The sequence below is a fragment of the Anomaloglossus baeobatrachus genome, chromosome 9 (genome assembly GCF_048569485.1).
Source record: "Anomaloglossus baeobatrachus isolate aAnoBae1 chromosome 9, aAnoBae1.hap1, whole genome shotgun sequence".
In the NCBI taxonomy this organism is placed as follows: Eukaryota; Metazoa; Chordata; class Amphibia; order Anura; family Aromobatidae; genus Anomaloglossus; species Anomaloglossus baeobatrachus.
Genome location: NC_134361.1, coordinates 47,539,170 through 47,554,460, shown reverse-complemented (window position 1 = coordinate 47,554,460; position 15,291 = coordinate 47,539,170). Strand labels below are relative to the sequence as shown.

The following is a 15,291-nucleotide window of genomic DNA, read 5'->3' as shown; positions in this document are numbered from 1 at the left end:
CTAGCAACTTACCAGCGATCCCTATCAGGTTGGATCGTTGTTGGGATCGCTGGTAAGTTGTTTAGTGTGACTGGGCCTTAAGCCTTGCCTCCCTGACAAAACAGGTTTCTGCCCTTTCCATACTTTATCAGCATTCACTAGCTTTTGACAAACAAACAAGTTAACAACTTACTTTTAAGGGGTGGTTCATTGCATTCCTCCGTACAGACATCTAGTGGAACCTTGGGACTTCAACCTTTTTTTGTTTGTGCTTGAGGAGTCTCAACTTTAAGTCTTTCTACAGCATCTCCCTAAGGTTCCTTTCATAGAAGGTGGCATTTCTGGTGGTGATAACTTCCATTCGCAGGGTGTCTGAACATGCTGCCCTTTCCTTCAAAGCTTTCTCGTTCTCAAACAGGATAAAGGTGGTGTTACTACTTTGCCATCCCTTCTTCCAAAGTTGGGCTCTACTTTCCATATCAACAAAGATATTATCCTCCCTTCTTTTTCTTTGCCCATTTCCTATTCAGTGTTCTGTCCACCATCTGGATCTTGGTAGGGCCTACCTTTCTGTCACAGAAGCCTTCCAGCATTCTGATTCTCTTTTTGATTCCTAATAGAGCACACAACGGCCTTTTTGCCTCCTAGAAGACCACTTCCAAATGGATCGAGCCAGCAGTTCTGGAGGTCTACAAGGCCAAAGACAAATCTCTGCTGGGAATAAAGTTTCAGGTCCGCTAGGCTGTCATCTAAGCTTCTGTCCACAACTTCATCAGATTCTACAAGAAGCAATCTATGGTTTATACTAATGCCAGTCGGTCACTCTGTTTGGTGGTCCTCCATGGCCAGCCATTGTCTGTTGTTTTTGTTTTGTTTTTTTTTTCCCCCCCCAATAATTAAGATAGTTTACAAACATCCCACGGTCTTGCGTCCCCAATGCTAGTGCTAGCAATGAGAAATATGGATTTTTGGACTTACCGTAAAATGACGTTCTCTTTGAATATATTGGTAGACGCAGTTTTCTCTCCCTACTCCTCGTTCTTTTTGTCCCAAGATCAATTCTGGTTGTCTGTAGGCATTTTTTTATTTTTATTTTTATTTTTTTTTTTGTCTTTTGGTTCTGGTCATGTTGGGTTGTTGTTTTGTGTGTATGTTGTGTTTGTGTGGTGTGTTGTTTTTTTGTTTTTTTTTTTGTTTTTGGCACCGAACTCAGCTGCCTAAGGTTCTAGGAGATTGTATGGTCCACTATACAGAGCCAACACTTATTCATTTTTTATTTTATTTTATTTTTTTTTCCTCACACCCTGTGGCAAGCTTTCAAGTGGCAGAGGGTATATCCATTGTTCCACGTCCCTAAATAATTATTTTAGAATTTGTTTACAAAGTGCAAAAAATCCACTTTGGTCACAGTCCCAGCGAAGTGGATGAGACCTTATCAAATCCCATCCATATGTATTATTATTATTATTATTAAATAATAATAATATAAAAAATATATATGTATATTAAACAGAGAAAAGAGTTGAAATGCTTCAAAAAATTTATTTTATTAATAAAGATCATCAATATAATAGACAGGGTCTACAAAGACCAGGGCAAGTATGTGGCACAGAGGGGGGACCAGATATAAAAGGTAGGCAAAGGGACCGAACAACAACACTTCACAGAAATGGGAATCAAACTTCCACCTGAAACACCGTCATATACATCAACGTAGTGCTAATGATAGAAACTGTAATTCTAGTTATATATCTCTGCAAAAAGCATTAAGTAAACACATTACCGTGTCTCAAGCAGAATAAAGAAGCCAGCAGTAGTATTAACACGTGTGTATCATTACCCAAGAAACAGATGTACAAGGTAAAGGACAGCTAATCAAAATCCTTCATCACAAAAATATCCATGTACTTGAATAAGAGATACATTGTTACACATTAGAATTTCAAAGAACTGCTGACCTATCATAAAGGAATTGCGTTCAAAAGCAGTAAGGGAAAAGTGCCATGTGAAGTGCAGGTAGGTCCGTGGGTGACAAGGAGCATTACCCAATGTACGAGACTCCGACGTACGTTTCACATTCAGTGACATCTTGCTTCATCAGGGAGTCACTCCCTGATGAAGCAAGATATCACTGAATGTGAAACGTGTGTGTGTGTATATATATGTACGTGTGTGTGTGTGTGTGTGTGTGTGTGTGTATGTATATATATATATATGTATATATATATATATATATATGTATATATATATATATATATATATATATATATATATATAAATATATATATATATATATATATATATATAATATATATAATGTGTATATATATATATATACATATATATATATACACATTATATATATATATATATATATATATATATATATATATACACATTATATATATATATGTATATGTATATAATATATACACACACACATATATATATATGTATATGTATATAATAATAATATATATTTATTATATAAAAAAAAAATATTATTTTTGTTGTTATTAATTTTATTTTTTTGTGGAAATTTGACCTGGTGTAGTATTTTTCACTTATCCACTTCATAGGTTCTATATAGAATGATGGACGTATGTGATGTGTTTGCAGCAAAATCCACTGCGGGTTTCTTCCTCTTATGGATGGAGCCTTCAAGTGCAAAACTCACATTTAATGACCGGGGCAGTCTGCCAGAGGCTTGACACCCAAGGAAATATTAACGTTTCTTCTGTCTTTCTCTTCAGCCCAGAATGTCACTGTGGAAGATGTCATCGCGTCCTATACACAAGCCTGCCAGAAACTGAACTGTAAACAGATTCCTAAACTTATCCGTCAGCTTCAGGTAAAGTCTGCAGCGTACATGTGTAATATGCAAAAAATGTGCTAAAGTGGCCATAAATGCCTTACTGGCACTAGCCGGCAATAAAGCTTGAATGAAGCTGGCCACACACATAAGGTAAATGTCAGTCAAATCAGCTGTTGTGGTTGGGGGACATGGGGTAGGGCATGTTGATTTAAATCTGCCCAATCCTAACAGATTGCTATGCTGCTTTCTCTATTATAATTAATCTGCAGTCGAGTGTGCATGTTTATGTCAAAATCGGGAGATGAAGGCGACGGTCAAAGAAGTATTTGTCCAACAGTGGTGTGTTTTTTGTATGTGTTTGGCCAGCTAAAGAAAGAGCAAATGCTTTACTACATTGTCGACAGTTTATCGCAATGTAATTCTCGATTGCTCTGTGTCTTTCAGGATCTGACCGATCTTTCAGGGAGAGTCGACAGCCTAGATCTGAAGGGTAAGACTTCTGTTACTGCAGGCGGGAAGCTTTCAGGGGGCACCTGGAATTTTTGGTGACTGCAGTCTGAACCTGTCATTATATTCCCATCCGTCAATCTATCTATATATTTCCATGGGAGCAATCAGAAATGAACACAATGTTAAAATCCTCCACCCCCCCCCCCCCCCGTCCTTTATCCACCCCCCCCCCCCTTTTTTTTTTTTTTATAAGGAAATTGATCAAGTAAAAAAAAGCATATAGGTTGTGACCAAATCGTAAGTCTGTTCTATCAAATAGAAAGTCAACATGAATGTTAAACTGGGCACAGACAGAAGATCAAAATCCCAGAATTGATTGTTTTGTCCTTCTTTTTTTTTTTTTTTGTCAATAAAACAAAAAAAAAAAAACACAAACGTTAAGCCCTCAGACAGATCCATCAACGATAAAATAAAGTTTCAGCTCTTGGACAAATAACAACACAAAACAAATTTTATTTATTTTTTTATTTATATATTTTATAAATATCCAAAAAGCTTTTCATTATCTAAAAACAAAAAACAAATATGTAAGTTTTCAATTTTTTTAAATTTTTTTTTTTTTTTTTTTAAACTCCTTAATTGTACTGACCTGGAAAATTTATGCAAACTTTTAATTTTTACCGAACATATCACTTCCCTCCCCTTTCAGTTAAGCGCACATCAAATTTTTCCTTTTTTTTTCTATTCCTGTTTTGTGTCTTTCATAACTACAACTCCTCCTGTAAAAAAAAAATAAATAAATGAAAAAATATGCCCTTATACGGCTGAATTAGTGGCACATTTAAAAAGTTATAGCCGTTAAAAGAAGAAAATTTGGGGGGGGGTGGAAGCGCAACAAACGATAATTTCCAGCAACACAGGTCATTAGCATACCTAACGGACAAGTTTTATGCAGTTATTTTTGGGGTCTGGAAGGGGAGTCAGGGCCAAGGTGCACCTTCATATAATGCAGCCCAGGAGCTGCAGAAGGGGAGACTTTTAGTTTAATAGGTAAAAATCTGGTGACAGGTTCCCTTTTTACGGGGTGGAAGGAGACGTATCGCCTCTCCCGACATAGCTGTGTTTAGTAATCCATTATATTTGCAATTAAATTATGATTCCGGAGTTTTGTGTTTTGGTTTTTCCAGGATGTTCCTATTTTTTTCCTAGAATATTGAGTGAATTTATAACCAGGTGATACCTCTGCATTTGTCAAAGTGATTTCTACGGAGCATCAGAAAGGAACACATTATATCGCTCCTAGAAAATAAGCCCCAGCAATGTTATAGTATAGGGAATGGAATTGTTTACTAAAAGAGATAAGTCCAGACGCTGACTTCTACTCTTTAAATATTTGAAGGGTTTTAGTGGTTTTTGTTTTTTTATCAGGCAGGTTTGGCGAAGAAACCACAGGGAAACTTTTTTAAAATCTTCCTTTTAAAAAGTTGGAAGTTCTGTTTTGAAAACGCACGTTTCCTCTGGTGTCCATTAACATTCCTCTTAGAATATACTCTCCTGCATACACTATTGGATGGAGGATGCTGAGCCTTGTAGTTCGACAGCTGCTGTCTGCTCTCCTGCATACACTATTGGATGGAGGATGCTGATCCTTGTAGGTCTGCTCCCCCTGACTCTCCCTCCAGCATACAGTCCTTGATGGAGCATGCTGCGCCGTGTAGTTCTGCAGCTGCTGTCTGCTCTCGTGCATACACTATTGGATGGAGTATGCTGAGCCTTGTAGTTCTGCAGCTGTCTGCTCTCCTGCATACACTGGTGGAGAATGAAGAACACATTGAAGAAGGAAATGACATCAGATCTTTTTTTTTTTTTGTTCACTGATAAAAAACGCATAAAGACGCAGTGAGCAAAAATGCAGCAAAAAACGCACCAAATCGCGTGCGCTTATTGCCGCGTTTTTTTGACGCGGGTGTGTTTTTGTGCGGTTTTTGCCACAGAAACGCAGCGTCAAAAAAACGCAGTGTGTGAACCTAGCCTTAGCCTCTGTGCCCACAGGACAGTGTACCCACAGATTTTGCCACGGAAAACCTGCGGATTTATGTGGCTTTTCCAGATAAAGCCGCATGTTCTAGCAAGTTCAGACACTCCCCATGTTATCCTATGGGATTTGGGGAGTGCTGTGTCCATGCTGTGGTATGTGCAGCTGCGGAATATGCTGTGGATTTCCCGCAGCCGCACGTAACTGGATGTCAATTATTCCTGCGGAATTATCTGCGGAATTCCCGCTCCTCCACTATGGAGATACAGGGCGGGAATTCTGCCCGAAATCCGCACTGTTTCCGCAGGTTTATCGCAGCAACTCCGCAGAAATACGTCAGCAATGGATAGCTGCGGATTCCGGGGAGCAACTGCGGTAAACCTGCGGACAAACCTGCGGGTACATAGCCTAAAAGCCATTTTTGCCCCAACCTCAGATACATGAAGGGGACATTCTGAGAATTTATCAAAATACAATTGGGGAACTATATCAGCAAATTTCAGACTCTGGAATTGTATTTATTTATTTTTTTTTAAATGCTTATTTACACATTATCGATTTTAGACAAATTGGGAAATGTTTTTAAGAGGGTTGTCCAGGCAATGTGTGCACTGTCAGGACTCTCTCTTGCTGGGGGTGGGCGGGTACGTGATTGCAAGTATGTGATTTGCATACATTCGATCACATGCTGGCTAGACGTGCACGGCCTCATTCAATACAAATGAATTGTGCCAGCACAGATGTCTAGTTGGAATGCGGCTGGAAGTTTGTAATTCACATACTTTCTGTCACATGACCGCCCGTTCCCAGCATCAGAGAATCCTGACCGTGAGTATGGTGCGCACTGTAAGGATTCACAAGTCAGCAGTCCCACAGAAGGATTATGTTCATCCATTCACAGTTGGTAATGGTCACAGCTGACCTCCTCCCCCTTCCTGCACAGATCAGAGCGCAGTGTAGACCGTTTTGATAAAATACATATATATTTTTTCCATAGGGGAGAAATTGGACCATAAAGCATGCGAGGCCCTGGAGGAAATCTTTAAGCGAGTGCAGTTTAAAATGGTGGATTTGGAGCAGACAAACCTAGACGAGGATGTAAGTGGCAGTGAATGGTAGTATGATCCTCGTGGTTTAACCCCTGGGACTCCGAGATTGTAAATGGAGTCCTTGACCTTCCCTTTTAAAGTGAATAGGAGCTAAGGAAGCCTGACACTGGTCTTATTGTTGGCACTGGTACTTGCTGCAGTCAGGCCTTCAGCTTCTTCACCCCTTTTCCCTCTTTGTGCAGGGAGCCTCCGCTTTATTCGACATGATTGAGTATTATGAGTCAGCGACGCATCTCAATATCTCCTTTAACAAGCACATCGGCACTCGGGGCTGGCAGGCCGCCGCGCACATGATGCGGAAGGTAAGGGTCGCCCCGTCGTGTGACGGATTCTTTGAGCAGGTTGCCGTTTTTGTTTAGGGCGTTAATCTTCTTGTATTTGATAGTAAAAGTACATTATTAGTAGTTTGACCGTATCCTGATAAAGATGATGTACAGTTTATACTGGATATCGTCCAGTACAATACCTTGGAGTAGCGCCACCTACTGGCCGCAGTCATGTGTACAAAAATTGCACTATAATGGTACACATATTATAATCAATAGAAATTCTTAAAACATCACTTCAGCAGTTTTCTTCAGCGCTCTATTGGGAGACCCAGACGATTGACGATTGGGGTATAGCTACTGCCCTCTGGAGGCCACACAAAGCACTACACTAAAAAGTGCAAGGCCCCTCCCCCTCTGGCTATACCCCCCCCGTGGTATCACGGGTTCTCCAGTTTTAGCTTTGTGTGCGAAGGAGGTCAGACATCCACGCTTAGCTCCACAGATTTTAGTCAGCAGTAGCTGCTGACTATTTCGGATGGAAGAAAAGAGGGCCCATATAGGGCTCCCAGCATGCTCCCTTCTCACCCCTGGATGGTGTTGTAAGGTTGAGGTACCTATTGCTGGTACGGAGGCTGGAGCCCACATGCTGCTTTCCTTCCACATCCCCCTGGGGGGCTCTGAGGAAGTGGGATCCTGCCGGCCTCAAAGCTCTGACGCCGGGCTCCATCCACAGACCCATTTGAACCTGCTGGATACGGAGCTGGAGTACCGTTCAGGGACATGGCCCTGCACCATTACAGGTACTCTGTGTCCCCGTACACACAGGCACAGCACACTCCAGACTTGCTGGGTGTGCTAGTGCGCCGGGGACAGTAAAGGGTTACAGTCACTGCAGCTTTGCTGAGTGACTTTGTGTTTTGGGAACTACCGCGCCGGACGCTCCGGGAGCGGCGGCGCGGCTGGGACTTGTAGTTCGCCGGGGACTGGGCGCCGACCGCGCTTTTACGGCGGCGGCGCTTATAACTCCAGTCCCCGGCTTCTGCGGCCTAGTGCCGCTTCGTTCCCGCCCCCTCCCTGTCACTCAGGGAAGGGGACAGGCGCTGAGCAATCAGCAGCGCCGAGGGCTGGAGCCTTTTTACATGCTCCAGCCCTCTCACTGCACTCTGTCGGACGCCGGATTCCCGCTCTGCCTTGGGGGCACGCCCACGGCCCGCCCCTCCTCACACGAGCTGGGGAAGAAGCCGGCAGCCATTACTGCGGAGCTCGGGGCACCAAGGCAGGACAGTGGCGATCATACACCCGCTTATAGGCGGGCGGTAAGAGGCACACATAGTGCTGACCACGATATAACTGCAGTGTATACATGTGTTGTTTTTAACTACATAGGTCGCTATATGCCCGCTTGGGGAGCGACACATCAGCAGCAGGAAAGCAGGTGTGCTAAGGCACAGGCTTTCTAGGCTGCTTGTTTTGCACGACTGAGGTGTTCATTTGTGTTTATGCTTGTATGCTATACACTGCACTGTACAGTCGCTAGTCTTAGCTATATTCTCCTGGAATGGCTAGACTACAGCAGCAGAAAACCAAGGGTGCTGGGGCACAGGTTTTTTTCTATGCTGCTTGTATTGCATGGGCTGCAGTGTGCATTTGTACTTGTGCTTGTATGCTATACATTGCACTGTATGGTCACTCTTCTGGGCTATATTCCCCTAGATGACCAGTCTACAGCAGCAGAAGAGCAGAGGTGCCAGGGCACAGGCTTCTATGCTGCTTGGATTGCATGTGCTGCAGTGTTCATTTGTACTTGTGCTTGTATGCTATACATTGCACTGTAGGGTCACTCTTCTGGGCTATATTCCCCTAGATGACTAGTATACAGCAGCAGAAGAGCAGGGGAGCCAGGGCACAGGCTTCTATGCTGCTTGTATTGCTTGTGCTGCAGTGGTCATTTGTACTTTATGCCTGTATGCTATACATTGCAATGTACGGTCACCAATCTTGGCTATATACTTCTAGATAGCTAGTCGGCAGCGGCTAAAAAGCAACACAGATTTCAGTGTGCATGCTCCCCTGTAGCACGTTGTCTGCCGGGATCTCTAGCACTTCGTCTGCCGGGGCTCTACTAGTTGTGGCCAAAGAAACTTCCTGTCAACCCTGTCCATGGACAGGGACGGAGTAGTCATAATATAGAGACTTGCACCCATGGGCAATCTACTTGAACAAAAGGCAGCTCTTCAGGGCTTTGATACTGACATCGCTCTCAATCCGGATACACCGGGTGGTAACGCCATACGGAATGATCCTATACCGTCCATCAATGGAAGGTTGGATCTTTCTCCCTCAGCTCCCCCAGTGGAGATAGGAGACGAACAGGAGAAGTTCCTTTTCAGTGTCTCACGCAGATATTGAGTATTTTTCTGGCCACGCTGACTTCAGAGAAGCAGTCCAGGAACACCACGCTTACCAGATAAGCGTCTTCTCCAAACGTTTTTAGGATACACGTTATCCCTTTTTTCCCCTGACGTGGTCAGCGCTGGACCCAGGGTCCAAAGGTGGATTCTCCAATCTCCAGGCTTGCATATAGAGCCATAGTTGCACTGGAGATGGGGCTTCACTTCAAGATGCCATTCACAGACAGATGGACTCTGGTTGAAATCTGTCTAGGAGGCTATCGGCGTGTCGGTTGCTCCGGCATCCACAGCCGTATTGGCAACCTAACCTTTTCTGCTGTTCTTGCGCAGCTGACCTTGAGCAGGGACATCTGTACCGCAGAGGCGTCCGTAACCCCGCAATGTCTGCACTGCGACTTACCCTGTTAATGCTGTCCTAAAAGTACAGTCGAGGTTTCGGTCCTTCCCAAGCTCCGGCAGGTCCCAATTGTCCTCGTGCAAAAGGGCTACAAAACCTCAGACGGGCTCAGATTCCGGCCGGGCTCAATCTCGCCCAAGGAAGGCAGTCGGAGGAACCGCTACCAAGGCGGTCTCCTCAGGACTCTCAGCTCTCTCTCTCTCTCTCCGCATCCGCGGTTGATGGCAGACTCCCCCGCCTTTGGCGACATTTAGCTGCCACAGGTCACAGACCGGTGGGTGACGGACATTGTGCTCACGTGCACAGGACAGTGTTCTGTTCTCGTCCTCCGACTCCATTCTTCAGAACGGCCCCACCTCTCCACCGAGCAGATGCCCTGCTGCAGGCGGTGGACGCTCTAAGAGCAGAAGGAGTGGTGATCCCTGTCCCCCCTCAGGAACGAGGGCGAGGGTTTGTACTCCAATCTCTTTGTGGCTCCAAAAATGGACGGTTCCTTCCGTCCTGTTCTGGATCTGAAACTGCTCAACGAGCATGCGAACGCCAGGCGGTTCCGGATGGGATCCCTCCGATACGTCATTGCCTCAATGTCTCGAGGAGACTTCCTTGCCTCAACAGACATCAAAGATGCCTATCTCCACGTGCCAATTGCTACGGAGCACCAACGTTTTCTACGTTTTGTGATAGGAGACGAACATCTTCTGTTCGTAGCTCTGCCATTCAGTCTGGCGACAGCCCCACGGGTGGGCACCAAGGTCATGGCAGCAGTGGTAGCAGTCTTGCACTCTCACGGACACCCGGTGATTCCGTACTTGGACGATCTACTCGTCAAAGCAACCTCGAGGCATGCCAACGCAGCCTGAATGTTACGCTGGAGACTCTCCAGACTTTCGGGTGGATCATCAATTTGGCAAGGTCAAATCTGTCTCCGACTCAATCACTAACGTATCTCGGCATGGAGTTTCATACTCTATCAGCCATAGTGAAGCTTCCGCTGAACCAGCAGCGTTCACTGCGGACAGGGGTGCAGTCTCTCCTTCAAGGCCAGTCGCACCCCTTAAGGCGCCTCATGCACTTCCTAAGGAAGATGGTGGCAGCCATCGAGGCAGTTCTCTTTGCGCAGTTTCATCTGCGCCAACGGCAATGGGACATTCTCCGCCAATGGGATGGGCAGTCAACCTCCCTGGACGGGAAGTCTCCCTTTCCCTGACGGCCGAGGACTCTCTGCAATAGTGGCTTATTCCCACCTCATTGCCATAGCCCCCATCCTGGGCAGTGGTCACGACAGATACGAGTCTGTCAGGGTGGGGAGCAGTTTGTCTCCGCCACATGGCTCAGGGGACGTGGACTCAGCAGGAGTCCACCCTTCAGTTCGATGTGCTGGAAATCGGGGCAGGGTATCTTACCCTATTAGCTTTCCAAAAGTGGCTAGAGGGGAGCAGATCCGAATCCAGTCGGACATCTCCACAGCGGTGGCATACATCAACCACCAAGGAGGGACACGCAGTCAGCAGCCTTCCAGGAAGTCCGGCGAATCCTCATGTGGGTGGAGGACACAGCATCCACCATATCCGCAGTTCACATCCCGGGCGTAGAAAACTGGGAAGCAGAATTCCTCAGTCGCCAGGGCATGGACGCGGGGGAATGGTCCCTTCACCCGCACGTGTTTCAGGAAATCTGTTGCCGCTGGGGGGGGCCGGACGTCGACCTAATGGCGTCTCGGCACACCAACAAGGTCCCGGCATTTATGGCACGATCGCGCGATCACAGAGCTCTGGCGGCAGACGCCTTAGTGCAAGATTGGTCGTAGTTCCGGCTCACATGTGTTTCCACCTCTGGCACTCTTGCCCAGAGTACTGCGCAAAAATCAGATCCGATTGCAGCCGCGTCATACTCGTCGCACCAGACTGGCCGAGGAGATCGTGGTACCCGGATCTGTGGCATCTCACGGTCGGCCGACCGGGGTCACTACCAGACCGACCAGACTTACTGTCTCAAGGGCCGTTTTCTCCATCGGAATTCTGCGGCCCTGGACCTGACTGTGTGGCTTGTGTGTCCTGGATCCTAGCGTCTTCAGGATTATCCCAAGGGGTCGTTGCCACCATGAGACAGGCTAGGAAGCCCACGTCTGCTAAGATCTACCACAGAACGTGGAAGGTTTTCTTAATCTGGTGCTCTACTCAGGGAGTGTCTCCCTGGCCATTTGCATTGCCTATCTTTCTTTCCTTCCTACAATAGGAGTTAGAAAAGGGCTTGTCGCTAGACTCCCTCAAAGGGCAAGTCTCAGCACTATCCGTGTTTTTTCAGAAGCGTCTAGCACGTCTTTCTAAGGTGCGCACGTTCCCGCAGGGGGTTTGTCATATCGTACCCCCGTACAAGCGGCCGTTGGATCCATGGGATCTGAACAGGGTTCTAGTTGCTCTCCAGAAGCCGCCTTTCGAGCCTCTGAAGGAAGTTTCCTTTTCTCGCCTGTCACAGAAGGTGGCGTTTCTCGTTGCGATCACATCGCTTCGGCGAGTGTCTGAGCTGGCAGCTCTGTCATCCAAGGCTCCCTTCCTGGTGTTTCACCAGGACAAGGTAGTGCTGCGCATCATTCCGGGGTTTCTCCCTAAGGTAGTATCCTCGTTTCATCTTAATCAGGATATCTCCTTACCGTCTTTTTGCACTCATCCGGTTCACCGGTATGAGAATGATTTACGTTTGCTAGATCTGGTGAGAGCACTCAGAATCTACATTTCACGCACGGCGCCCGTACGCCGTTCCGATGCCCTTGTCGCTGGTACGCGCAAGAGGTTGCAGGCTTCTAAAGCCACCCTGGCTCGATGGATCAAAGAACCAATTCTGGAAGCCTACCGTTTTGCAGGGCTTCCGGTTCTTTCAGGGCTGAAAGCCCATTCAACCAGAGCCGTGAGTGCGTCCTGGGCGCTACGACACCAGGCTTCGGCTCAACAGGTGTGCCAGGCAGCTACCTGGTCGAGTCTGCACACTTTCACCAAACATTATCAGGTGCATACCTATGCTTCGGCGGATGCCAGCTTAGGTAGAAGAGTCCTGCAGGCGGCAGTGACATCCCCGTAGGGGAGGGCTGTTTTGCAGCTCTAACATGAGGTATCTCTTTACCCACCCAGGGACAGCTTTTGGACGTCCCAATCGTCTGGGTCTCCCAATAGAGCGCTGAAGAAGAAGGGAATTTTGTTACTTACCGTAAATTCCTTTTCTTCTAGCTCTTATTGGGAGACCCAGCACCCGCCCTGTTGTCCTTCGGGATTTCTTGGTTGTTTGCGGGTACACATGTTGTTCATGTTGAACGGTTTTTCAGTTCTCCGACGTTATTCGGAGTTAATTTGTTTAAACCAGTTATTGGCTTCCTCCTTCTTGCTTTGGCACTAAAACTGGAGAACCCGTGATACCACGGGGGGGTATAGCCAGAGGGGGAGGGGCCTTGCACTTTTTAGTGTAGTGCTTTGTGTGGCCTCCAGAGGGCAGTAGCTATACCCCAATCGTCAATCGTCTGGGTCTCCCAATAAGAGCTAGAAGAAAAGGAATTTACGGTAAGTAACAAAATTCCCTTCTTATTTTATTTTTATTTTATTTTACTGCTGAGGTGGTGTTTCTAATGTCTCCGGTTATATACTCGCCCTCCACCTTCTTCATCTGTTATTGACGCCGCTCCTGTCAGTCTCCTGCGGTCTGTGAGTTGCCAGCTGTTCCAGTGTTTCATGGAGTGTGCCAGAGATCACAGCTCAATATAAGTCTATGAGAGCCTCCTCCTGGCTCTCATAGACTTGCATTATTAGTTTGTGACATAACTTGTGACTTCCGGCCACTCAGAAGGTGCAGGCAGAAGGGGGCGCTGCAGCACCAGAGCGACTTTGGTAAAAGGTAAAGATGCCTGAGGGTGAGCTTAAAACTAGAGGCAGCATCCTTAGATTAAAAGAAAAAATAACCCTGCTGGAACCTTGCCTTAATAAAGATAGATAGAGATAGATATATATATATATATATATATATATATATATATATATATATATATATATATATATATAATATATATATATATATATATATATATATATATATATATATATATATATATATATATATATATATATATATATATATATATATATATATATATATATATATATATATATAAATTATAGATAGATATATCAGTATATAGATATTATTATTTTTTTTTTTTTTTTTTTTACTTTTCACGTTGCTATATCATTTTCGTACAGACAAACTGCCTGCAGTATTTGGACGCTCGGAATACCCCATTGCTAGACCACTCCGCACCATTTGTGGCTCGGGCGCTGCGCATCAGCAGCAGCTTAACTGTCCTTCACCTTGAAAACACCAGTCTCTCTGGAAGACCCCTGATGTTACTGGGTAAGTCATTGCACTCACTTGGAGCTCCACCAGCATTGGACAGATACCACATTCACAGCTCATTAAAGGGTAATCCCCAAATTACCAAGTCATCCCGTATCGACTGGATTAGGGAGAACTTGTTGATTTAGGGGTCCGAATGCTGGTACCCCTAGCAATCCCAAGAACAGGTCTGCAGCCCCATCCTGAATGGAGCTGAGGTGCACACATGCTCAGTCTCCACTCCGTTCATTTTCTATGAGTCTATGGCGCAGCTTCCATCAGTCCCATAGACAATGAAAGGAGCGGATGCTGACTATGCCTATGCCTGATCTGGCTATATGAAAAGACTCGGTCACTTAACTTTTAGGATTGTTACTTCCAAATAGGTGGCGCTTGAGTTCAACTCCTTCCTCCCTGAAGAGACAATTTGCAGATTCCTCAGAGGAGCATTGCAGCTATAAGACTCCTCACTGCGATGCCAGATTGGTGTGTCCATCTCCGCAAGGAGAAAAGACTACACCAAAAAACACAAGTGTGACTTTTTATAGGAGGGACGTGAAGTCACAGTGGCTGGAAAGATCCGACAAAACGCATAAAACCCTGAAACGCGTCTGCAGCCTTGTACTGGATGGGGCATAGTACAAGGCTGCAGACGCGTTTCAGGGTTTTATGCGTTTTGTCGGATCTTTCCAGCCACTGTGACTTCACGTCCCTCCTATAAAAAGTCACACTTGTGTTTTTTGGTGTAGTCTTTTCTCCTTGCGGAGATGGACACACCAATCTGGCATCGCAGTGAGGAGTCTTATAGCTGCAATGCTCCTCTGAGGAATCTGCAAATTGTCTCTTCAGGGAGGAAGGAGTTGAACTCAAGCGCCACCTATTTGGAAGTAACAATCCTAAAAGTTAAGTGACCGAGTCTTTTCATATAGCCAGATCAGATCTCATACTTTGCACTGACGAGGGGCAATCACCCTGAAACACCGTGTCTGCAAATTGAGGTTCTGATCTGGCATAAATACTAAGGCTCGTTAAAGGGCCACTTTTGACTTTAAGCATTGCTTGCTACCTCCAATAGGTGGCACTAGAGTTTGTCACCTACTTCCCTGAATTTTTTGGTATACTAATGCATCTAAAATGCAGCAGCTCTTGTTTGTGTTTTTTTGTTTTTAGAAAATGAACTCCCGAATTGAAAATGTCGCAAAAACACAAACCATTGACACGCTGCAGATCTTTGATATCAGATATTTGTTTTGCTCGTGTTTTTATTCTGCTCCATTCTTTTCTGGATAGAAAAACACATAGAAACGCGTTGTTGTGTAATTAGGTGACAGCGCTATCTGTCACTACCTTGTGGAGATTGTGTTGTCTTAGGCTATGTGTGCACTGAGCGTTTTTGCACGTTTTTCGGGTGTGTTTTTGGGCTCAAAACTGCATAACTTTGCTTCCCCATCA

At 45.4% G+C, this 15,291-nt stretch overlaps 1 protein-coding gene across 2 annotated transcripts in view; it reads left to right on the top strand.

The window, feature by feature from the left end:
- Positions 1 to 15,291, top strand: part of PPP1R37 (protein phosphatase 1 regulatory subunit 37) — a 98,247-nt gene that overhangs the window by 30,318 nt on the left and 52,638 nt on the right. For both annotated transcript variants that reach the window (XM_075323680.1, XM_075323681.1), the window contains 5 exons: positions 2,733 to 2,830; positions 3,239 to 3,284; positions 6,277 to 6,377; positions 6,571 to 6,690; positions 13,707 to 13,857. In XM_075323680.1, the coding sequence (XP_075179795.1) occupies positions 2,733 to 2,830; positions 3,239 to 3,284; positions 6,277 to 6,377; positions 6,571 to 6,690; positions 13,707 to 13,857 (516 nt within the window). The remainder of the gene's footprint in view (positions 1 to 2,732; positions 2,831 to 3,238; positions 3,285 to 6,276; positions 6,378 to 6,570; positions 6,691 to 13,706; positions 13,858 to 15,291) is intronic.